Raw genomic sequence first — 26,026 nt, 5'->3', positions numbered from 1 at the left:
TGGCTTGTTTGTAAAATCCCCTAATAGTTTTAAAAAAACTTATCACCGTGCATTCCATAGTTGTAACGCCTTATCTCATTAACTCTTCATTTCTCCACTCACTTTTGCATGGATTTGGAAAATAGTACTGTATGCCTGTAGGGGGAGCTGCAGGTGTGAGATAATCACCCTGCTCTCTGCTCCTGTATTAATCCCACTCTACCTGCAGTCTTTCTCCAGACCTTTGGACTCGTCTGTGCAGTAGAAAAACTTGCCCTTGAAGAGCTGCACAGCAATGACGGCAAAGATGAACATGAACAGGATGTAGACAATGAGGATATTCAACACGTTCTTCAGGGAGTTCACCACACAGTCAAACACGGCCTATAAGAGAGCAGACAGACATGCAAACACACTCTGGTTCATTAATAATCAGCTACAGACATAAAGCTGGATGCTTTATGCATTTTTATTTAAAATTTTATTTATTCTTGTCTTCAGATAGGTGGAAACAAAATAGTTTATTTTCTACAAAGCGATTTGCTATTATGCATTTTTCATTTCAAAATGTATGATCCACATCAATTTTCATGTTTTTTTGTTTATATCCTTCTTTGTATTAGTAATTGTCCATATCTATTGTGTATCTTACTAGTACTCACAGAGATCTTTTTTTTTTTTTGTTAACACTATGTTTACAATTTTTTGTTGGTGTTGTTGTTGTTTTTTGTCCATAGCCCAGCAAAGTGTTAGAAAAAAAATGTCATAAACCTGACTGATTTCTATTTCGAATCAAATTCTTTACTTCTTTTCATATATTCATCTATCAAAAAATCCTAAAAACAATAGTCACGGTTTCCACAAAATATTAAAATTATAAATATACTTTCCTAACCATGGTAGCTATATTGATGGACTGCTATGAAATGTGTACCTTCAGTTTCGGTAGACGTTTAATGGTCTTCAGTGGTCGCAAGACTCGCAAAACCCTCAGGGACTTGATAGTGCTGATGTCTTTGCCCTTGGTTCCTCTACACAAGTCAGAATAAACAAAGGGTGAGTAAATTCAGGATCAAACTTCTTCATCAAAGGATTCCTACATATCCAGACAAAACACATTAGAATGTGAGTAAACATGATGAAAATGTTTCCATCTGTTATAATGTCAGTAATGAAACACTAGACTAAACATACTCACCTTTTTTTATAGACAAGCAAAAAATATAACACAACACAACAGCTAATTCTCCAATGAATTAGCATCTTTTGAAATTGCTCCAACAAAGGATTGGTTATTTTCCAAAAGCTCATGCTTTGATGACAGAGTATGAAATACATGTATCTCTATTGCATGCAGGTAAAATAGTTAATATTTCTGCATTAATGAGCTCTATCAGAAATGTTATCTTATTATTGAATGACATTCTAATATTATTTGTGCATAAAATAAGAAAGGCAACATGAATTTAACCCAAACGCTTCTGTGCATCAGATTCTAAAACAACAACACTGCACCAATGATAACAAAGAAACCTGTCCTAGAAAAGGGCATTGTTTCTTTTCAGGAATCAATGCTGTTTTATCAAGTCTTTATCAAACTGACATGCTTCAAATGTGTCACCTTGATGAACTGACTGCATAGATCTGAAAACGGTGCATGTATTAATTAAACGCATAGCCAGTGGCAGAAAAAGATAAAGGACAGCTAAATAAAACGTAATTCAAGTTATTTCACCCTAAGAAAAGAGCAGTCCCCAGCAGAAATCAGTCATGCTTCAGCACCTAAATGCTCAAATCATAACCGCCAAGCTAGCAATGTCATTTAATGAAGTAAATGCAAGGACAAGCATAATCGTTAACTGAATCATGATGAAACACTCCATGGTCATATTATTTTATAAGATATCACATTCATTCAAATAACCTTCACTAAGCCTCTATTTTGATGAAAGGCATGTGTTTTGTTGGATGTCTGACAAAATAAAGTACAGATAAATTACTATTTGTGCTAATTTATTCTCCCAATTATCTTATATTACAACTAATTATTACACGGCTCTCTTGTATATTTGATTCTGATTGGTCGATCACGGTTTTCTGTGGCCAGAAATTTCATGCCACCGCTCATGTCAATGCTGTATACAAATAATAAAATAAAATTGGCTCAACTTTTACACCGCTCGTATCACACCACCTGCAAATGCAAATGATGCCAAAATTGCGTCTCAGTTACTGACAACAGTAAAAATGAATTTTACTGTAATATTGGTAAAGTGTTTGTCTCGTTGCTTGGCTGTTTGTTTTGTACATTGTAATGGATTATGTAATTGTAATCTTTTTCGCTTAGCGGTTTTAACGATAAAATAATTTCAGTTAAAATAAATTTTTCATGTATTTATTTAAAATCGAAAGCAGCCATTTAATAAGTGGGATAATATACAGTAAGCGGGTCATTATCATTTGCTTTTGTTTGCAGGTACCGTTTGGTTCTTCCAGTGCAGCAATGGAAGAGAGAACAACAGAATATCTGATATAGTTCATATCGCATCTCATTTATTCACGATCTCTTACTTCGATAAAGCATTGAATAATCATTGCTTTGGCAGGTGTATGATTGTTGCTGACAGATGAATCAGCAGAAAATAACAACTTCAAGAAATTATTGTGAAAATGCTTGCGAAAAATCCCCAAGCAGTGATTCCTTTCTATTGCACATAGACATATTTCAAAAGAAATGACTACAACTACAAAAGATCTTTCCATGTGCAAGAGCAGGTAACTTTTGCAGATTTCTAGCATTTACAATAATAAGCAAAGTTTCAACTTCACCCCTAGAAAGTGCCAATGTCTACTCACACATGCATAGTTCATACATCCTTCTACGAATCCAGTGACCACCAATCAAACAGCCAATCAGCAGAGACCTTACAGCATTGTCACAAATCAGCATGGTGTAGTTACTCCTCTGGGCCAGTCAGTGGGCTCCACAAGGTCATGCAACTCCACCCATGCTCCCTGATGCACATTAGCCTAGCATGCATTTACTGTACAGGGCCTGATGTTTATCCCCCAAACTGACTACAAACTATAAAGAACCTCAATAACGTCCCTATGGACACCCTGGTAACTTTCACAGGACCCCAGATAACGATTATGGTGGAGAAATGCTTTTTCACAACAATACAACATCAATCAACAATCATTAAGAGGTGCTGATGAAAGCTAGCAGTGTTATTGTAAAGGCTCCAACCGTGTACAGATACTCTCACTCCACTAATAAGTAGTGACAGTAAAGGACATTATCTCAGTAAGCCCAGGACAATGAGGAACAGAGAAGATTTATCAAGAAGAAAAAAAGAATATCAGGGGTTCCCCACCTGTTTATGTTAAGATGTGATCTAATAAATGAGAAGAACACAAAGCAAAAGGCAAAACATTATGACATGCTGACAACGGAAAGTACCTCTGCACTAACAGTAAACCACATCATCCTTTCACAACATTGCACATTACATTTCAGTGAGAATGAAAAAGGCTTTTATGAGCACCGTCATGCTCTTTTGTGAGGCTAAAACACAGAAGACATAATGTCTTTGATGACTGTATGATGTTGAAACAGGAAATTGTGGGACTTTTTCAGGCAAATGTTTTGGAAACTGACAAAAAGGAGGAAGAGGCTTTGTATGGTGGGTGACAAAGACACTGCCAAATGCCGTTCATTTCTTTTAAGGTTGTTAGAGAATGACAGCTTCTTTTGCTGGAGTCTGCAGAGACAGCTGTAGGAGAGAACAGATGAAGGGTACACTTGACAGAGAGGGAACATCTGAGGGTGGATCTGAAAACTAGCACAATCGAGATCTGAAGTGAATACCAAGACATGCCATAGATCAGTCCTGATTTAATTCAGATCATGCTTATGAACCTTAAGCATGATTGAAAGATGGCTATAAAAATAGCAAATGGCTATAAACCTAAAAAGTATAACATTACTATTATACTTTATTGTACAGGTGTTAATTTCAGTCCGTCACATATGGGAAAATGTTATATCCAGGGATGCATGTTATCTTGGTATCAATTAATTCGTTTATATTAACCCTTACATCTCTTCATTGAAATGATCAGCTACATCTGATGGTTTCTTGATTGCGTCTGAAATGTAAAGGTATAGATAGAGCTTTTTTGATGACAGCTGATAGACTCTTAAACAGGCAAAATATCTCCCACCTTAAGGCAATTTCAGAGGGCTATAAAAACTTAAATATTAACTTTTAATAATCTATTGTAAACTTGATGCGTTTTTGATGTGCTTCATGTATTTGACTACTTTTATGAATAGCACTCTGGTACCAATTGTGGTTTTTGAAAGTGCTCTAGTAATAAAGTTGAACTGATTTGATATTTAATTCTACATGCTAATTTTTCCAATTTTAACATTACAATTACCTTTGCTGTCATCTAACAATCAAGTTAATCCTTAAACGTCTTTATTATTATTTTTATTAACACTGTTGGATTCCATCTTAAGCTAAATAAAAGCTAGCTAAAAACTTTTTTTTAAATCTAAATAAATAATATCATACCTAAAAAAAAAAAAAAAAAAAATTATACTGTTAATTTTTGGTGTTATGTATTTAATTAATTTAGTCATTATAGAATTTTTATATCAGTGCATCCCTAGTTAGAACTGTCTTTTATGCTTTAAAGAGCACTTTCAAAGATCTAGCCAATCACAGCAGTCACATTTGCATTACATCACACTCTCTCATGTGAGTCCGAAAACATGCAGAAAGATAAGCATGTACAACAAATGTGTTTATGCTCTCATGTCGGCAAATGGAGCATGGATGTGATGTTTAAAGTGAACAATGGTGCAATCACTGGCCAAAAAAGCCAGACTTGCCTTGATATGGCACTTCAACATAACTGAACAGGTCATCTTTGATATGATACATTATGACACATGCACTGATCATCCTGTCTGAGGTCACTGTAGGGATCGTCCAGGATGCTCCATATTCAGTAACCACCGAAGACCTACTGAGAATGGTAGGAATGTTGCGAGGAAATGAAACAGATCAATAGTGTCTGCCCTCCATGACAACAGAGAATTAAATGACATGGAGAAAAAGATCAAGCTCACTGGCTGCGAATGTGTGAGTGATGCCAAATGATGGATTATGGAGAGGCTGAAACACTGCAGAATATCCCATGCTTCAAAACTTGCCTATGGGCTATGCATTACTGGACTCACACAGAGACAGGCAAAAAGACTAACAGTAAAAGAGAGAGAGAGAGACAGAGAAAGACAGAGACAGAAACAAAGACACAGAGAGAGTTAAGGTGTTACCCCATGAAGCTCCTTTCAAGCGATTCCAGGCAAAGAGAAACAGAGGAAGAGAGGAAAGTCAGTGACAGCACGTCTTTGACATGACGACATGGAAAAAAAACATAAAAACATACAGGAATTAGGACAGATTAGTCAGTACAGCTGAGAGACCCCTTCATTCTGAGAAACCCCTGCAATTCTGAAGCTGTATTTCAAGGTATTGCACCCACTCTCTGTTCAGCTTGCCTTACTCATTGAAAATTAGTAGTGACATGCCAGGAAATCATCTCCTTCACACTTATCCTTGAGCTAAGGGTGGCTAACCAAGAATGTCTTGCTGGTAAAATAATTTAAGAAGCCTAAGAAAGAGACACCAGACACCAGAAAGAAAGAAAGTCAGGCAGTGAAGAGGCTGGTGTACAATGTGAAACCAGCACTGCCATAGCAATTAAAAATCTTAACGTTACAGATCTTTTCTATTTCTGTTGAACTGCAAGTGTTTCTAATAGCAGCTAATAACGTTTCCGCAATACTAAAGTGTTGCAATGGCTCATCCATTAAACCACAAGAGATGGGCGAACAACTGATCGTATCAGACAACTCCTTTATTAGCTCCTTCACACACACACACACACACACTCATTCTTTTAGACTGCATTCTCAAAAGTGACCCACACCTCTGAGAGAAGGACAGGAAGGAAATAACAGATCAGTGGGAGTTTGCAGCCTTGAATGTGTACAACAAAGACAGACAAAGACACTCTTGACATGCTGTGGGAAAGAGTATAAAGTAAAACATTTTAAAAATGAATAGGAGTATACAGGCAAGAACTTGGACTAAAGGTGTCTCAAATTACTGTGTCATTTGTAGACAGACAAGATCGATAATAAACTTCAAACATGGTTAGGAGTTTTAATTTATGGGGGTTTAGGCATTTGTAAATTAAAGGCAACTTACGAAAATGCGAATGCCCCCAGTGCACCACTGACCACAATGAAGTCCAGAATATTCCACAGATCTCTGAAGTATGAACCAGGATGCAGCAATAAACCTAAATCCACCATCTTTCCAAAGAAGCAGCATAAATATGAAAGATTATTAAGGTGAAAACCTTGACACCATCACTGCAGCCATCAAATCACCATTCCTGTAACAGATTCACTGCCTTTACAATACATTTCAAGACCATTACTGGCAGACTTTATATAATTCGCATTTTCAATGTTCCCATTATTTTACAGAATCCCAACAGTGGGAGTTTTTTTATTGTGAGGAATATGACTGTTTTGTACAATAAAAGCTCGTAGAAATTTTGAATTCAAGAAATTATGAATCCGTCAGTTACTGTACTGAAACTATTTATGAACACAAGATCATGTCCTATGTGATCTTAATTAGACCAACTACTGTAGTTGACTAGTTCTTCAGACAAACTACTGACTAGTCGTTTATGAAAATACATAATTTTGCATGTCCCTGATATTAAGATGGGTCAATGGGCTTCACGTAGAGAGATTGTCACCAAAACCTTATCTCTGGTAATGAGAGGAATTCTGGATCACTTCTTCTATGAGATATCCAATTAAACCGTGTAATTTACCATAAAATTACCTTAATGACCATCTCAAATGTGAAAACACCAGTGAAGACATAGTCCAAATACTTCAGGACCTATGAAGTGAAAAGTGAAACGGTCATCAATTTGTCATAAGTCATAGGAAAAGGAGGTCAAACACTGACAAAATATGACTTGGAACATTCAGACCAGCTCAGACAAAACATATGAGTGACTTACATTGTTACGAGGGGCATTGGCTTGGACTGGGTCCTCCGCAGCCAGGGCTATACTGCTCATGGAAATCACCACCAGGATACACATCTCAAAGTAGCGCAGACTCACAATGTAGTGGCACAGACGCCTCACCCTGCACACAAACACGCACACACACACACACATACACACAAACACACACCCGACACAATGAGAATGAGGCTGAAGGCAATTACAAAATGAAGTCAGTTTCCTAAACATAACTTTAAATCTACAGACATACATTTAATTAACCAATGATAATTAATATTTTCATGCAGGCCATAGGCAAGGTCTGAGTTCAACAAGTAATAATGTAGCTCTTAGCAGACATGTCTGGTAAGCACAGTCAGGTGAAAAATCACCCATGTGGCATTAGTATATAGTAAAATAAAAGTATTATTACATTGTTTCACCAACAGGATTGTGACAGACAAGTGCATTTGGCAATTGCCCATTAACACAGCTTTATGTAGAGGTTTATGGAACTGGATACCTTTTATACTTAAAGATCTTAAAGTTGTTTACCGTAAACACACACATTCAAAGTTCACAACCATTGTTAGAGACTGTTAAGACAAGTAATAAGCAGAAACGTTTGCAGATATATCAGCATTGGTGGTCTCAATCTACAAATGCTGCATGTGCATGTTCAGAATGACACCCAGCAGTGTTGTGGAAGCTATTTTAAAATTGTACCATGCAGTAAATCATAATTTATAGTAGAAATGACAATCAAGCTACTTTTAATTAAAGTAATGTCTATTTAATCTATTTTCTAAATGCATGTGAGTGATCATATTGTGAATGATTTAGAACCAAGTCTCTGCCCTAAAAGCTTTTATTTTTTGCAATAACTTGGAAGTGTCACAATACGAAAAGATCTGTTGATACTTCAGTTTCATTACGAGACATTTTTTTTTAAATTACTGTAGATAATAAACTGTGAAACACTACCTGTTTCACAGCTCATTCAACTGTGCCATGCTACACCAATACTTATCGACAAAAAATTGCTTCTCTCTGGAAAGCCTTTTTTGATGTGAGCTACTGTCAAGCTAACAAAAAATTGTTAAAGGGATACTTCTGCTTCAATGCAAGAAATTTGTTACATTGCACTGGGGTAAATGTTTAAATGCACATGGTTTTGAAAGCACTGGTACTCATGAATTTTCCACACACACACACACACACACACACACACTTACGGATTGTTTGGGCTGAAGATGAACATGGAGCTGAAGGGGAGGATGGGACGATGGCTACTCTGGTTCAGATCCTCCAGATTCTTCTCAGTCATGGGCATCGTCTCACTGTCTATACTGTTCACTGAGAAGACAAACAGATGTCATGTGTGAATTTACACATTTGTAAGCATTAGACCAACACTGGCTTGTTGCCAGTAGCAATGTTAACACCCTTGAAAAAAAATGGCACACATATGAGAGTATAAAATGAATGAAATTTTGGTCACAGTGACCTTATACAGTAGGACTGAATGAGAAATACTAACTGGGTATAAGGGTTGTTTCTCCAGGGGGAGATGTGATGGTCACAGGTATGTGTGTGCCCATTCCTCCAGTCTGACCAATTTTTTGTTTATTGTCTGAGTCTTCTGGTTTCTCAGGACACAATCGGTTTCCAACTGAAGGTTGATGGGGGTTTACAACCAGGGAATCTCCTGTCATGTCCATGTGTCTGCAGCAGTGAGTCAAAATGAGGTTACACTTTGGTGTTTTGGTCATGAATGTCTATGTTTCTGAACTAATCTTTTAAGTGAACAAATCCTTCACTGTCAGTTCCATGCACTTATTCATATTTCAGAACATATTATTGGTTGGACCTACTGAATAAATAGACCCTCCAATGAACGAGTTGGTGTTTTGAGTTGGGATTGACTCAGAAAGTCACTGGGATACAAACCGACTCAGAAACAAACTGGGACTCAAACTAAATGAAAAAAAACATCTCACTTTTTTTTTGAGTCATAGATATGCAGATATGCACATTATAAGTCAATAAATGCTTGGCTTAAAATGTTTACGAACAAATATGTTGAGTACATAAATTTGCTTATAGTATAAAAAAAAGTCACTGGTCACCACCCACTGGGGTGTAATGACCTAGAATAAAGAAAGTCACTGAATGAATCAATGAACAAATCTCAATGAGTCTTTTTGCTGAATGGATTTAAGGGAGTCATTAGGACAAATCAGAATTTCCACCACTGCTCATTTCAAAAGGTCAACAGTCTTGTAGCAACTTGAACGTGGTTCAGTTTTATTGGGAACTTGAGAATAAAAAGTGCTGCTAAAAAAAGAAAAAAGTTTTACCTGTGGCTGTGCGACTTGCCCTCCTCCTTCTCTTCATTCCCTTGTTTCTCCTCTCCTTCAAGAGTGGACTGAGCTTTACTGGTACGTAGTCTGTGCTGTCTTCTCCCTCCATTACCTCCATTTTCGCCCCTGGAGCACCTCTCTCCCTCCCTTGTTTCCGAATGTGAGCCATCCTTCTGCCTGGCCCTTCGTTCGTTCTTCCCCCCAGCACTGACCACTCCGTTGCCCTCTCTGTTATGCCTGTGGGAATGATGGTGACGATGTTCTCTCTCCCCACCTCCCTCATCCACTGAGCTCTGGTAGTGATGTCTGCGGCCCCCCTCTCTGCTCCGGCTCCTGTCACTCTTCCCCTCCTTACACCATCTCCCATCATGCTCCTTACTGCGGCTGTGATGGACGTGATGCCGGCCTTCTTTGTGTTGACCTGTGTCACCATTTTCACTGGTCTCATTGGATGGACGCTCTCTGTGACGGTGGTGCTTGCGTGGTGGGTGTGACTGTGGGGGCTCTATCACAGGGGCAACTCGTTCCTCTGGTGTGTCGCCCTCCCCTTGCAAATCCTGGGGTTTGTCCCAGCCTCTGTGGGTACTGATGGGACCATCACAACGAGGTTCCACCACCAGAGGCCGGTCCAGGTGGGTTTTCATGTCAGGGCGGAGGTGAAGGTTAGTGGTCAGCCGGGGGCTGAGCTCTTCTTGGTACAATGCCTCGCTGCTGGCGCGTATGTGCTTCCGAATCTGTGTGGTGCGCTGCTCCCACACGGACATCATTTTTAGAGAGCGCTGCTGTTCTTTCCTAGTAGAAAGAAGATTTAAGGAAAGTGTTTAAACCTTAAATTAAATTATTTATTTTTTTTAATTAAAAAACATTTAGCCATGGTGTTGAGGTTAGTCTCCATCCATGTCTAGACCCCCTTTTAAGATGTTGATTTCCCGTTTGCTTTATTTGAAAAACCCTTATTGATTTGAAAATTAATTTTTGATGGCTGAAACTCACATAAATTAAAAGTTTTGTAATCTAAACCAGAAGAGAGTTGAGTTTGAGTCAAAACCGAGACCCAAAGATGATGTAGTCTTGTAGCAATGGGACTTTTCACTATTTGTATCTCTCCGCTGTGTTCATGGTTAGAAAGATCCTATAGGACTATAGTCTACAGGACTTATAGGACAGATCCTACAGACTAAAAGGGGATTGAGTCCGAGTCAAGATTGAGTTCACATGACATGACCAAGACTCTGAAAGTATACTCTTGGACTCAAGACATGAGAACCAAGACCAAGACCATGATCTTGTCATGGAGTCTGGAGCATGTGAACTGGTTCTGCACGATTAATCGCATGTGATTGTCATGCATGTTTCGTCAGTAAAGCCAGTTCTGTGATTAGCAGTAAATGTCCATCACCTACTTTTAAATGGAGCGGCATTTAATATACAGAGTCGTAGTTCGCTGACAAGCTACGCAATATCACGTTCATAACCGCATGCAATTCATCTGCGATTATGACATGGTGTTGCGTAGCTTGTCACCGAACTACGGCTCTGTATATTAAGTGCTGCTCCATTTGAAAGCAGGTGATGGCTATTTAGTACTAATCACAGAACCAGCTTTACGAGACACGCATGACAATCACATGCAATAAATCATGCAGCCCTAATGTGAACTTAGTCTTGACTCTGACTCAATCCCCTTCTAGTCTGGGTTTTGATTTAGATATGAATGAGCTGGTCTCGACTACAACATTGATAGTTAGTATTAAATAATATACATTTTTGACATAATATTGCTGGACATTGGGTCTGTATTTGCTCTGCTAACTAAAATAGTTCTAAGTAAAGCAAAAGAGGGATCTGTCTAGCCCTGAACACAGCAGAGAGATACAAACAGCGAAAAGTCCCAGTGTTACCGGACTACATGTCAGGGCTCTTGGAACAGTGTTAGTTTAAGCAGATTTGAGGACTGGAACTAACCACTGAATGAATAAAAAGAAGGTCTTTATGGATGCCAGATTACAAAGATTAGTTATGAGCATGCTTTACTCATCCTACAAACATTTGTGAACAATGATTTGGGTCATGAACTTTAACCATGCATCCTATACTCTAAGCGTAGGACATTAACAGGGATTTGTCAGGTCTAATGACCTCATATCTAATGCTCCCTTACAACAGAAATTCTTTCATTGTTTAATCACACCCCATGTAATTTGGATTTGGAACGACATGCGTGTGAACAAATGACAGAAGTCTCCTGTCTTTTTCCTATCATGTCTCTTCTGGGTAAAGTCATCTTATACCTTATTTCTTATCCAGTTAGTTAGCATGAAGAGAACATGGATCAAGACAGTTATTGCTGTAAGGAAAAGTAAGGAAAAAGATTCAGCTGGGGAAAAGTAACACATCTACACTTCTCTTTTCTCCAAATCGCTTTATTCTGGGCACACCTCTAGCAGGCAGGCCGAGTTCCTTGCAGGGATCAGTGAGCTACAGAAATCTAGAAAGAGAACACTCTCTGAGGCTGGAAGAGAGCTGAGAGACTGATTTTCAGAAACTATTTACTACTAAAGTACTAACTAGGCCTTGTGGTGTGAAACAGTCCTGTGGTCCAGTCCAGGGTGGTGCAAACTCCCTGGTTTTACTTTATGACAGGACCTCAAGGTGTGATCTTCATTTCCCTTTTCTGTTTATTTGACTTTCGCCATGTTAATAATAATAGATAGCAGAGAGATCACAAAAAACTTTGGGCGAAAGAGGGGAACAGGATGTTCAAACTTGTATGAGCACTACAACTCAGTGAGTCAGAGCATGTGTACTAATCATTATGCCACAACTCCAATATTTCCCCTTTTCTATGAAATATTAACATAGTCAGCAAAAAATAAAGACTGAAATGTTCTCAGCGTGCTATAATGCAGTATTATGTTTCTGTAAACAGTGTTAGCATTATTGCTAACTTTAAGCTAATCACTCTGGCTTAGCTAACTTTCTCTGGCTAAAACAAATATATACATATCTTCATAAAACTATTGGTATTTACCAAAAATTGCTTACAACAGCTTTAAAGTACAAAGAGTGAATTGTGATGGATGATTTGTTTTTTGTTTTTTACAGCTGGCCAGAGGTTAAAAATGAAATCACAGTTTTGTGTCAACATATATTTATGAATGTTTTCAAGATTCTGAAAAGTCCAATATTGTCCACATTATCAGACACTATGAGGTATGTCCAGGATGAGCATTTGTCTTTTACAATACAATACTTTTGTAATACAGATGATCAAAATACATCCATTCATGTACTGATGCAGTAGTCATGCCCTATGCAGTAACAGTACCATTACCATTACCTCAAGTAGTGATGTTCAGGGGAGCAGACAAAACTCCTAAAACACATATAGCACACATTGAAACACAACGATATAAAGGGACACGCTAAGAGCCCCTACAGTGACAGAAAACAGGTTAGAGGACAAACATTTGACAAGAAAATCAGTAAGGAATACATATGTATAAAAGACAGACAGTGGAGAACGAAAGGTGGAAAAATAAAAGAATGTACAAGACAGTGGAGAGAGATAAGATGATGGCAGACTCTATATTTCACTGCACATTCTGAAATATAGACCCTAAATCCTTCAGTACTGCTCAAACTGAAGCATTACAGGAACAGTTCACAAAAACATTATAATTCTCTCATCATTCACCCACCCTCATGTAGCTCCAGAGCCATATGACTTTTCTTCTGTGAAACACAAATGTTTAATGTCCTAGTCGCTCTTTTCAATATAGTTAAAATCAATGATGACTAAAGTTAACAAGCCCCAAAATTAACCATAAAAAAATAAAATAAAATGAAAAGGATTCCGTGTTTTGTGCGTTATATTCTGAAATCCTCTGAAGCCATACAACAGCTTTATGTGCAATACAAATAGGCTTTTAATTGTTATTGACTCATTAGAGTCGGATGGATACAAAAGGGGAGCGACGACAGTGAAGGCCTGGACTTTATTTTCTGTTCGTTTTTTGTTTGTGCACGACAATGTCCGCGAGGGGCTGTTGCGTTGTTTTGTGTTTGTTTGTAATTAAAAATTTTATTAATTGATTTGATTGTCCGCTGGTTCCTGCCTCCTCCTTCCTGTCAATAAAAAAAGAAGCTTGAACACGGATGTCTTTAAACCTTTAGAGCAAATAGCAAACTAACTATCCATTATGACATGTAGGCATTATATATACATATATATTATATATATATATAAAGATTAAGTATAAACCCACTGAAACAGGCGCATTAGCTAGTCTACCTCAAGTCTACACTTACCATTTTTTTCAGCAACACCTTATAATAGCTTTCATTAATAAACGAGAGACAAGATCAGCGATATATGTAGCTCATGAAGATTTTAATATTAATATAAGCATATGAGTGTACTGTATATTTTCATTTAAATATTAATTGGTATACTAATTACTGTACATTATCAAGCTTTATCAAATTACATCACCATAACAATTTGAATGATCATTTTATTTGAAGAATGTTTTCAGAACATTTCCTTTTATCATTATTTCTAATTAATCTGAAACAATAACTTTATATATTTTTTAATTCAAAAACTCTGATTTGTTAACTAATTTGTAAAACATTATGTTGTTACAGAACCATTAAAGAATATTATAAAAGCCATTATAAATGTAACCCTTCACTGATTTGACTATTTATGGTTTTCCTCTCATGACCCATGTATAATATTTTCATCTGTTAAACTGCAAGATTCACTGTGAAGGACTCTGGTCAGCAAGACTAGTTTGACTGTCTGACATCATGCAAGAGAAGTGTGATGGGACAGAGGAGGAGACACGATTTAAACAGAGAGTAAATGAACTCACGGTGAATGAGAGCTGGAGTTGGAGGAGCTGCATGAAAGAGCAGGATTTGGCCTTATAAAACTGCATATGCAAAAAACAAAAACTATGAGAGGGGAAAGAAATAGTTTGGTGGGGGCGGAGTCAGTGGCAGGGACTGTAGCTGTCAATCACTCTGACACTAACTCCACCCAACTCAATGGGAAGTACATATCAATAATAGTGTGACTTTAAAACAGAGAAGGCATCACAGTATTAGGAAAGACATTTAAATTCCAGGTGCATTAAAATTGATTAAATTAATGAATCAAATGAAATTATATTATACTAAATTTAATCATTATAATATTCTATTAAAATGTCCCTATTATGTCATTTCCAATATTGCCTTTCATGCAGTGTATAATGTAGCTGTATGTGAATGTAATCATTCTGCAAAGCTGTAAAGTTGGAAGTGCACAATAAATAAAGTTATTGTAAAAAGTTATTGTTATTATAAAAAATCAACTCTCTACAGCCTAAACAAGTTGATAGTAAATCAAGTCCCACTTCCGTGATGGCTACACATGACTGGGTAACACATTTGCATAATGTCGCACCTATGTTCTACGTTGGACGGCCGCGAACAACTTGACCCCGCCCACAAACACGTCATTCTCTTGATGAATGCTTCTTAAATATCACACTTGCTGTTGAAAGATGGATCAGTATCTTGTTTATTTGGACCAGCTGCTACACTGAATCACAACGTGGAAATATGTGAAATAACAGATGTTTATATTTTCTATAGAACATTCAAAATGCAGAACTATTGAAATAGGTGTATCATTTCCAACACAAGCTGTACACCATAAACCAGTCACAACAGATGAGGCCATCTGACCAATCAGAGCAGAGCAGGCTCACAGAAAGGATGGTTTTAGAGAGACTGAATCTTTGAACTGTTTCAAACCAATTGTTTGAGAATCGCTGGAAAAACAGATGATATTAAATGCATACGCAAGCATTTTTTTTTTTTTTTACCTTACATGCATGTAATCCTATTGTAGAAGACTCCCAAAACAATATTAGGAACCATAAAAATGGCATAATAGGGACACTTTAAATAATTCAATAAATGGACTTTTGAAACACTGGGAAAAAAATGTCTTTCATAATGAAAAATTACAAATAAATCAACAGAAACTCAATAGAAACATTAGAAAAATCTTTCAGAATTTCTACAAGATTCTAACGGGGAAAACACACACAAAGAAAATCATATCCAGGGCCATAACAACATTGAAAAGAACGTTACCCCAATATTCCGAACTGTGTTTGATCAAATATGGCTGGTTTTAAATTAGGATTTTAATTCATAACTGCCTTTAATTCATTGGATTGCCACAATAACTGTCTTTAGCTACAGTTAAACAACCAATTTGATTTTCATTTGATTCATCATTCATTCGCTACATACTGTATATTTTACACTGTACATTAATTTGTGTCTATCAACTAATCTTATCAAACATAGATTGATTTTTCAGGTGGCCTCAGCAGGGAAGCATAAAAAAATCTGTAGATGTCTTCACATCCTGGCTAAATCAAGTATACAAGTCATTTTAGAGTAAAGACAACCAATTATGGGTGCAGGACCAACTGCAAAAAGAACATGAGAATCCATACAGAGACATACTGAGGACCAAATAAAAGTGACAACAGTAAAATAAGAAAAAAAACAACACCCAGAAATGTGCTTACAGAGACAAACAGAAATATGGTTTTTGGGACACATAAAAAAAGCAATGAGAGGACATGATGGGGTGATGAACAGGTGTATTAGAGTGGTAGTGAATGGGGAGGACTTCAGGTTTAATGCCCCCTGACTTACGCTGTGATGGAAATGTTAGCGGCCGATATGGGGCTGACCTCCTTTACCTCCTTGGCTTTCTGGAGAGCCATTTTCTTACTGATGGCCTCCTCCTGCTCCTCCTCATCCTGAGAGAGAGGTATGACAAAGAAACAGGGAACGACAGACATTTATAAATTTACATCCAATGGCAAGCATCAACAAATCAAGATCAAGTGCTGTCCCAGAAGCCTTAAAGCCCTATACTGTTGGTACCATCTTCATGTTAGGCTGTAAATCCCTCAACAGACTGAAAGTTACATTACCTTGAGTTATTGATCAGGGCAAACATAAGTCAAAACAAAATAGCCCTTCCAGACAGTCTCATGAAACTTATAAATCTTTCAGAGCATGGCGATGGGATCACATTTGGTATACACTAATGTGAGACTCAAGTGTAGTGTGCGCAGGAACTGTAGAGATGTGTGACGGTGACTAGTATTGGCCATGTATGTACATATTTTTGCCAAACATCCTTATCATGCCCAACCAACCTTGGTGAGTTCCTGTGCATTGGCAAGATTATCAACAGCGATGGCCAAAAAGACATTAAGGAGAGTGTCTGATCAAATGTGCTTTAAGGAATTTGGGTGAAAGTGGTCATCTAATAAAACTGTCAAACAAATCATTTTTTTATGCAGTCTTTTATCACACACTAAAATGTGGGGTCAATAAGATTTGTTGTAAAGAAATTAATGCTTTTACAGCACAGATTAATTAAATTGCTAACATTTATAATGTTATAAAATATTTCCAATAAATGCTGCTCTGTTCTTCTTTTGAGCACCAAATCATTATTAGCATGATTTCTAATCGACCATGAGAAACTGCAGACTGGAACAATCGCTGCTGAAAATTCAGCTTTGCCATCACTTGAAAAAATAACTTTTTAAAAATATATTCAAATGTATTCAAATAAAGAAATAAGCATAAAAATAGTATTAAATATTTAGTAGTTTCCATTCTTTGTGTGGTAGAATTTAATTATCAGTGAAGCCAAGGTAGTATGAAATATCATCTATGAGTCAAACAGTTATTTGTACAAAAATAAATGCTGAAGAAAAACAGGTCAGCAGCAAAAACAACTTTATACCTATAATTGCATAAAGTGTGGGAGAAGTTTTTTTAATATTTATTTACTTGTTTAATGATTAAGTGTTAACATTTTCTGCAGCATTATTGAAGAACACTTTTGCAGAAACCTTTACATTAAAAATTAGGCCATTAAAAAGCATGACTGTAACGACAGTCCTATGTCATATATAAAGGATACAGTTTCCAAATAATGTGAGCACAATGAAGTACACGGAGCAGAACATTCCCCGGTGCACTCCTCCCTGGGATTCAATTCCATGATACATCACAGCATTCCAGTCCTCTCCTGTCAGAATCTTATCAGATAAAATACATTATGGAAATATTACTAATATCAAATGAGAGCATTCAGACACTTATCACCAGATGGTTAATACCTGAAACACTGTCAGGATAGCAGCTGGGAATGTGTCAAAGTTGGTCGTCGGGGTCTCATCTTCAAAATTAAACCTAGAAGAGAGATGATGAGCTGTGAATCATTTTCTTGGATGAAACTCATGTGTACTCTTAAGAGCCAGCTTTGCTCTAATTTCAAAATGTTTTTTTTTTTTTTTTTCAGTTTTTTTTGCTCACAAACAGCAAAAACAGTTCGGATATGTTCCAATAATAATGTTTCTTTTCATCTGCATATAAAAGCTGAGCTGAATCCTCCTCTCTGCATCTCCAGAACTGATAACAAAACATAATAAATATGCTTTCTTATTTCACCATTCTCTTCCATATAGCCTAGACTCTCAGGGCCTCGGTAGGGGCCTAACTACAAGACAATGTGAAGAAATGCTTAAAAAGAGAGAAGAAACATTCCATAATTCTGGAAAATAAAACTGATTCCTTTCTTTGCCCAATCACTGTTACTCAATTTATTGGAAAAAAGAAAGTGCACAAAAAAATACATAATGCTCTCTTGATGTGCTTGACAACCAAACATATGAACCTGCCTCCTTCATCCAACCCAGAAAATGACAGTTTATCATGTCCATCTACCGTCTTAAATATTAATGTGCTATGGAGCTGAAATCCAGTACCAGAGAAGCACAAAAGCAATTTCTCATTTCACTAAGCACAGATCTGGAAAGACTTCGCTGCCATCAGGAGGGAATAGTCTCTCCTGCAATAACATTTCAATAACATTTTCTCATTTCGCACCAACTATTTGTTTAGCTGGCACTCTTCTTATTACAGTAGATCACATGACAGTGTGTTTGTGCATCTAAGCTGATATAAACCTCATGGGAAGCGTATGTAGAGGCAATTCCTCTGTTGCAGCGTATGATTAATAATTCATAGAACAGAGAAATGAAAACTTGCGCCGTCTGGATCAGCTCAGTCATGTTTGTTTACATGTGGCTGTGGGTTAAATGAAACAACAGGGCTTGGAAGAGTCATGACTGCTTATGCAGAGAGGAACGTAAACGATACAGGGATTTTTTTTCCACGTCAAAAGATGATTTAAGCATTTTCAGTCAAAAGTACATCGCACAAGTAGCTCTTAAATTAAAGGGTCTACATAAGTGGTTCTCAACTGGTGAGTCAAATCCAAAAGTGGGTTGCAGACCTGTTCCGACTGCAAACAGCAGGGAAAACAAACATTATACAATTCAACTAACTATATTATTGTGCATAGTTAGGGCAACATATATATTCTTCCTATATCTTTTGCATGTATTAAACAAATATATATCAGCCATTGTTCGTGCTGTCCAGAATTTATTTGCACAGTAAACTATTGGCTAATCAGAGCATGAAATCAATTAGAATTAGGACCTCTAATCATCATATATACTTTATAGCAAACAATGGCATGAACATGGACTAGATGACGCGTGACTGTAACCCTCAGCCTGATACTTACTGTCCTCCGAAGAGCTGCATTCCTAGCAGAGCAAACACTACGATGAAGAGAAACAGCAGGAACAGGAGACTGATGATGGACTTCATTGAGTTGAGCAGAGACACCACCAGATTCCGTAATGAATTCCAATACCTGCCAAAGCATTTCAGGACAAATTAGTTTAGGGAAAGAAATATACCTTGATTTGTGGGATGATATATACTAACATAAACACAAACTGTTGAACTACTAATAATGAATCAAGTGTCAACACAGCCATGGCATGAATTAGAGTACTTGTTATACCTCGGGTCTATAAAATATGCTTTTTTCAGTCATAATTCAATGGTCAAGAATCAATTATTCCACTTGAAGCACTAACAACAAAAATCCAATTACTTGCCCATGGTCTTTTGAAACTTAATTTGGTACAGTCAACAAATCAGAATCAAGCATTAAATTGTCATGGTATAAATATGATCATTTAGGACAATAATCTACAGAGCACCATATGATGAACAGGCAGTTTTGATCTCTTACTTGGTAACCTTGAATATCCTCAGCAAACGTAGTGCTCGCAACACACTAATGCCAAAAGAGGCTCCTGGTTTTACTGCTGCCCAGATCACCTCAAAAATGCTACCCACAATCACCTAAACACACCAAAGAGAGAACACAAACAAACAGGCCACAATTCATTTTTGAAAACAAAATTCATTTCCAGGATAAGATGAATAGTTTCAAAAATTATAATTCTAATCATATAATTTGTCTAAACGTCTTGCAGCTGCTGTCTTTGAGAAGGGTCAGTAGGACAACACCCATTCCTCTGTTTCTTATAAAGCAGAACCTCTGGCATTAACTGAAAAAGGAACATGTATTGTTGTTGGTCCTGCATATCATTCGTATTTGATAGCACGTTACTCACCCCAAAGTCAAAGCAGTTAAATGAGGAGTGAAAGTAGGTCCTGGGCCCAAGGCCATACATCTTCAGACTCATCTCTATTAGAAACAGACCAAGGAATACAAACTCCGCCAAATCTGGATACACAAAAAAGCATTTATCAATGAACTTTATCAGTTACATCACCTATCATTTTTTAAGTCCTGTCAAGTCATGCCAGTAGTGAAACATGTAATAACCTACTGAAAAAATAATCCTCATACTCTGTCGCTTCTGTATTAGGTTTCAACATAACATAACAGTTAATAGAGCTCCAGTATAATCATCGAGGCCACCCTGGTGGTCTAAAGGTGCCGAGTCAGAGTGGTGTGGCCTCATAGGTAAAACTGGGCAGGTAACTGAAAAATGTCATCACATTTTGCTCTTCAGGAAGAAAACTTAAATCTTTTGGGGAAGCTGTCCCTGCAATGTGGTGTATTTGGCCTTCTATAAAAGCATCAGCTAAATGACAATTAGTGATTAGAAGCAGCAGGCATGCAAGAACAGCTGGGGCAATGCTCCTTCTCATTTTTTTTGCACCAATCTGCCACAAGTAACTCTATACTGTGTAGACTAACAGATATGGGAGTTACTTTCTTTACATTAACATAGTTTAGGCATGAATTAAACTTCAGAACGGACTGCTCACCTGACATGGATCAAAAGTCAACACATGGCACAAATTCTATATACAGTACCATTCAAAAGTTTAACATTTATTTTTGAAAGAACCATTGCTGCATTTATTTGTTCAAAAACACAGTAAAAACAGTAGTATACAGTTTTTTCTATTTTAATGCATTTTAAAATGCATTCTGCAGGCATTACTCCAGTCTTTAGTGTGACATGATCCTAATATACTGATTTGGTGTTGCCTAATTAAAAAAAAAACAAAAAAAAAAACAAGTGATATATTTTTCCATGATTGTTTGCTGAAAAGAAAATTACAAACAGAAAAGAGCATTTATTTGAAACTTTTGTTTTGCAACAGTCTTTACTGTCAATTTAATGCATCCTTGCTTTGTAATTAACTTCATTAACTGATTAGTGTATAATGAAATTAATTTAAATACATTTTTAATCTAAAGACTCTTCTTTTTAAACTCAAGAAACATTATCAGTCACTAAAACTAAATGGTAAATGGTAAATGTAAATGGTAAAAATTCAGATGCTAAAAACTAAAGCTTGACTTGGAGTCAAATCGTTGTACAAGTAATAATGCATATACAAGGAGCATAGTATATAAAATGTATAGTATTTTTTGAGGGTTTGTATATCAGTCCCTCCAGAAAAATGCGATCGCCTGATTTAATGCATAATCAGCCAAAGGCCGCATATTTATGCGGGGTCGCATTTTTTCAAACACGCCACTTTTTTACCGCATAAATTGCCTATTTCAGGAAGCATCCGCAAACCCCGCGATGAAACCAGGGTGAAACTTGAAGCGCGCAAATCATTCTTATTTGCCAACAAAAATAAGCACAAAAGAACGTGCGAAGCAGTTTCCCGATTTGTTACATGACAGTGGAGCCAAATTATATAGCGAGAACTTGCGAAAACTGCAGTTTGATGAAATAGAGAAAAAAACTCACTAGGCTACTAACACTGTTGTAGTTTCATTCAGAAGTTGATGCAACTTTACAGTTGTAAGATTGCACTTTTTTGTTACAGAACAGTACCAAAAAATTACAGTTGTAATTATATTAGTAGTATGTAAAATAATTTACGTTGCAGTAAGAGATTGCAACTTAAATATTCTGTGATTTAGTATGCTCGCTTATCATAGGAAGTAATAAGAAATTACTCTTTACATTAAAGCTGCTTGCGTCTTGCAAACAGAACTGCTTGCGTCTTGCGGAAGAACATCGTAGCCGGAACTACTTCTCTCTGTTTATGTCTATGAAGAATCACAAAGGTACTGGGTTACTCCGCCGCGGTATCCCCGAAGCAATCTAAAATAGTCTGAATATAAACACTTATTATAGGTGCACCCTAGTGATTCAGGAAAAGCTAAAAACACGGTTTGGAAAATGGATTCATGGTGTACTCGCTTAATATATACATTTTTTACATTTTGAACACAAACAAAGTTACGGACCGCAGCTCTGATTGGTTGATTTCTTACCGGGAGCGGTCTGTAACTGCAAATGGCAATAGGACCACTGGGAAGAGCCAGAGGAGCTTGATTTTTTCCACAGATTATCTGTCTCATATTCTCATATTCTTCACATAGTAGCCTAGTGAGAAAAAGTTGTTGGGGGAATCACCCTTTTTTTCTCTTTTTTTTTTTTTTTTTTTGTTTGCAGTTTTTGCAAGTCATCGCATAAAATTGCAAAAATATCCCACATATTCCATCGCATTTTTTAAGGAAATGTGCCGCAAAATCAAGGATTTTTGCCCGCAACAATCACAAAAAAAATCCGTGTTTTTCTGAAGGGACTGGTATATTACTCCCAGTGCACCTAAGCCATGTTCAAATATAGTTCACATAACCCTGTGATCCTCCTGAGAGCTGTAGTGATGTTTTAAAGATGCGGTTCACTTACACAGTGCATATGTGAGCCAGTCGGGCTGGTCATAGTGAACTATAGCCACACACAGTGTGTTCAGTCCCACTATACACAGAACAGTCCAGTAGAAGCTCTGGGCCTTCACCATACGGCGGATGAAGAAGCGAAACCTCTTCTCTTTCCTGCGAAGGTATGATGAGCTTTCGTTCTTGCTGCTCTTGCTTGTACGGGTGAACGGAGAGCCCTGGGGAGCTGCGGAGAGAGAGACTGTTTCAGACGTTCACAACAGCTCACAGATGATGGAGGGGAGAAGGATTCAACATACATTCTGATTTGTTCATGTCTTTTACATCCATCTTTCCACTCTCTCTCAATCTCCTTCTATTTTGGTTATGATTCTCTGTTTATGTTACATGTAAAAAAATAAACATCCCAAAGCCATCACAGATGTAAAGTTTATAACACATTTTTCAGTCTGCTTTTTTTATTTTCTATGCTGATTTTGGGAGGAAATCTACCATGAGGTCAAAGGTTCTTACCGACTGATGTGATGTCAGTGAAATGGTCTTCTCCTTCCTCTGCACTGATGAGGTCATTTTTGCTCTTCTTAGCTCTTTTCAATACTAAACATGTTAAATAGCGAATAGTAATTTAACAGTAGTAGCAATAATACATTTATTAAGAGTATGGTATAAAAAAATTTTTTTTTTATTAATTATTATTAGTAGTAGTAAGTAAGACTCAATCTCTTTTGCTCTAACAATGAACAAATATAATACTTCATTTCTCAATGGTTACCTGGGTTGTTGCATTTCCTCTTGTACCAGGCACCATCATCCTTCTCCTCTGCATTTTTATCTTCTTCAGCAAGTATTACTTCCTCTGAAATAAAGATATTTCACTACTTACAGTGTGTATGTCTTGCATCTGAAGCCATGAATTTTATTTTGAATTAAATATCTAAATGTATACATGACAGGCTGAAATTGTTTTGCTCTTTTGAGGTTGTTTGCCGGGGTATTGCCACAGTATGGTTGCTAAGCTATTCTAAATGGTAGTTCTATGTGGTTGCTAGGGTGTTCTGGGTAGTTGCACCGGTGGAGAGACAGACAAAAGCAACCACTATAAAGCTTATGTAATCTGATGCCACACACAGTAATCAGTGCTGTCACTGAAGATCTGATTAACATCCAGCAGGAGGCAGGGACAGCAGTGTGCACTGTATCACCCAACACATTAACGTTTTAAACAATGCGGTCAATATATGATTGACTATAACAGCTGTAGCAAGATACAGGAAGAAGTCAAAGCACCTGTAAGTAATTCCATCATGATTTATGGTGTTAATACATCAAAGCCGGGCCACCATAGAGAAGTTTGGGAAATCACCTCTCTAAGCCAAATAAAACCCCATAGAAGAACCTTGGTGGGCTTCTGGGGAACAAAACGGAGGATACCTACATGCTGTGACAGAGCTAATTAACCCCTGTGCTGATGGAGGATCAGTAGTTTTACAAGAAACTGTGCCATATTAAGAGAAACTACAGTATTAAGTATTATAAAGGACCGACAACATCAATATTTAAAGATTTCTTCTTGTTATGATGATTTGTTGTAACATGCAAAGGTTTGCCATTTCCTATGAGGATCTACATGGAAAATCAAGGGATTCCTGGCTTTGTCCATTTGGGCATTTCCATTTAATAATAGCCATTAATTGTAAAATGGCAATTGGAAGTGTGCCACTGAGAATTATTACATTACATCCTTATGAAATCTAATATACATGAGGATTAATATCACATTTACATCCGGATGATTATTAATCTACATTAAACTGTAAATTTCCAAATTCCCTAACCCTAAATTTAGCTTTAATCATCTGGATTCAATCAGATTGACTGAATGGAAACTATTTGTGTGCGTGTGATGTGGAAAATCAACAAGGTTGACAGTTCAAACTATGGGTGGGAAATTTGTTCCATTATTTTATATTGCATCATAAAAGCCCATATTTCAAAATAATGTTTTCATAATAACCATGTTCAAATTCTTGGGTCCAGTGGGATTTTTATTTTAAAGAAATGATGACTCTTATTCAGCAAGGATTAATTTGATCAAAAGTGAGAGTTAAGATTAATTTGATTTTTTTTTTTTTTTTTTCAAACAAATGCTGTTCTCATGTACTTCTATTCATCAACGAATCCTGAAAAAAGTTTCCACAAAAATATTACGGTAAGCAGAATAACCGTTTTCAACACTAATAATAAGAAATATTTCTTGAATATCAAATCAACATTACAATGATTTTTGAATGATCATGTGACACTGAAGACTGGAGTAATGGCTGCTGAAAATTCAGCCTTGCTATCACAGGAATACATTTAAAATACATTAAAATAGAAAACAGTTATTTTAAATTGCAATAATATTTCACAATATTGCTGTCTTTACAATATTTTTGATCTAATAAATGCAGCCTTGGTGAGCATAAGAGACTTCTTTCAAAAAAAAAAAAAAAAAACCTAACCATCCAGACACTTTTGAAACGTAGTGTACATTTATAGCACATATGTTTGCGTCAATAAGTTAGACCCATTTAAACAAAAAAGGGTTCAGTTCTGGAATTTTGTGGGGCAGTTTCAGCGATGCAGCATCACGCTGTTCACACAGTACAAATACTGCAATCTAATTATATTGGCACTAATATTAATATATGCAGAATGTGTAAAACTGGAGAAAATCCTGAGAAAAGCTTCAGAAACTATATTACTAAACTGAACCCAGGATCAGTGCAAATCCACAGCCACAGAAACCTCCAACACATTGAGTCCCGGCTGATGAAAGAGCTGCTACAGGCAGTCATGAGAAGACTGAGAGTGTGAACCAGCTGGTGAAGAGAGTGGAAGGCTATGTGGTTGCCATGGAGAGAGGAAGTGCTGAGCAACAGACAGGCACAGATACATCAGCTCCCATCCCCTCCCGAGGAGAGATCCGGGAAGCAAGTGAGATAAACAGTCATGGGAGAAAAAGCACAAGGGGACAGAACACTCTGTAGGGAACAGACAAAACCCTTCTGGAGGTACAATGTAGATAATTCTCAGGTTCAAGTCTTCTCAGTTTGAAAATGGGTTCTGTGGAGATATTGCATAGCAAGTGTTAATGGAGATTTTGTTCATTTGAGAGACTGACCTGCCTTGCAGATCCACTCCAGGTAGCCCGTCAGCTCCCTCTCTATCTGCTGTTGTCTGCGAAGCTTCAGGAACTCCTGCCTTTTCTCCACACGCTCTCTCTCCTTTGCAAACTCCCTGTTTGGAAAAATGCACATAAACACATATCCATGAACACACTGTACTGCACAGAGGCATCAGGAGAGCCCTGCTCAATGGCACGGGTCATGTGTTTAAGAGCATGTGTGTATCTCCTAATATAGAGACGTGCCCA

At 37.1% G+C, this 26,026-nt stretch overlaps 1 protein-coding gene across 1 annotated transcript in view; it reads right to left on the bottom strand.

Moving 5' to 3' along the window:
- The window catches only part of LOC128008966 (voltage-dependent N-type calcium channel subunit alpha-1B-like), a 92,961-nt gene that overhangs the window by 23,354 nt on the left and 43,581 nt on the right, over window positions 1–26,026 (bottom strand). Inside the window, exons 8-26 of the mRNA XM_052592918.1 lie at window positions 25,775–25,890; window positions 23,381–23,464; window positions 23,122–23,205; window positions 22,619–22,834; window positions 20,057–20,169; window positions 19,669–19,781; window positions 19,150–19,281; window positions 17,675–17,747; window positions 17,476–17,593; window positions 16,697–16,764; window positions 16,185–16,291; window positions 9,453–10,247; window positions 8,633–8,817; window positions 8,328–8,448; window positions 7,105–7,234; window positions 6,921–6,980; window positions 6,267–6,373; window positions 914–1,010; window positions 203–363 (exon numbers count right to left, since the gene is read on the bottom strand). Of these exons, the coding sequence (XP_052448878.1) occupies window positions 203–363; window positions 914–1,010; window positions 6,267–6,373; window positions 6,921–6,980; window positions 7,105–7,234; window positions 8,328–8,448; window positions 8,633–8,817; window positions 9,453–10,247; window positions 16,185–16,291; window positions 16,697–16,764; window positions 17,476–17,593; window positions 17,675–17,747; window positions 19,150–19,281; window positions 19,669–19,781; window positions 20,057–20,169; window positions 22,619–22,834; window positions 23,122–23,205; window positions 23,381–23,464; window positions 25,775–25,890 (2,880 nt within the window). The remainder of the gene's footprint in view (window positions 1–202; window positions 364–913; window positions 1,011–6,266; window positions 6,374–6,920; window positions 6,981–7,104; window positions 7,235–8,327; window positions 8,449–8,632; window positions 8,818–9,452; window positions 10,248–16,184; window positions 16,292–16,696; window positions 16,765–17,475; window positions 17,594–17,674; window positions 17,748–19,149; window positions 19,282–19,668; window positions 19,782–20,056; window positions 20,170–22,618; window positions 22,835–23,121; window positions 23,206–23,380; window positions 23,465–25,774; window positions 25,891–26,026) is intronic.

Source organism: Carassius gibelio, chromosome A5, assembly GCF_023724105.1.
Source record: "Carassius gibelio isolate Cgi1373 ecotype wild population from Czech Republic chromosome A5, carGib1.2-hapl.c, whole genome shotgun sequence".
NCBI lineage: Eukaryota > Metazoa > Chordata > Actinopteri > Cypriniformes > Cyprinidae > Carassius > Carassius gibelio.
This window is presented reverse-complemented; position numbering and strand designations above follow the sequence as displayed.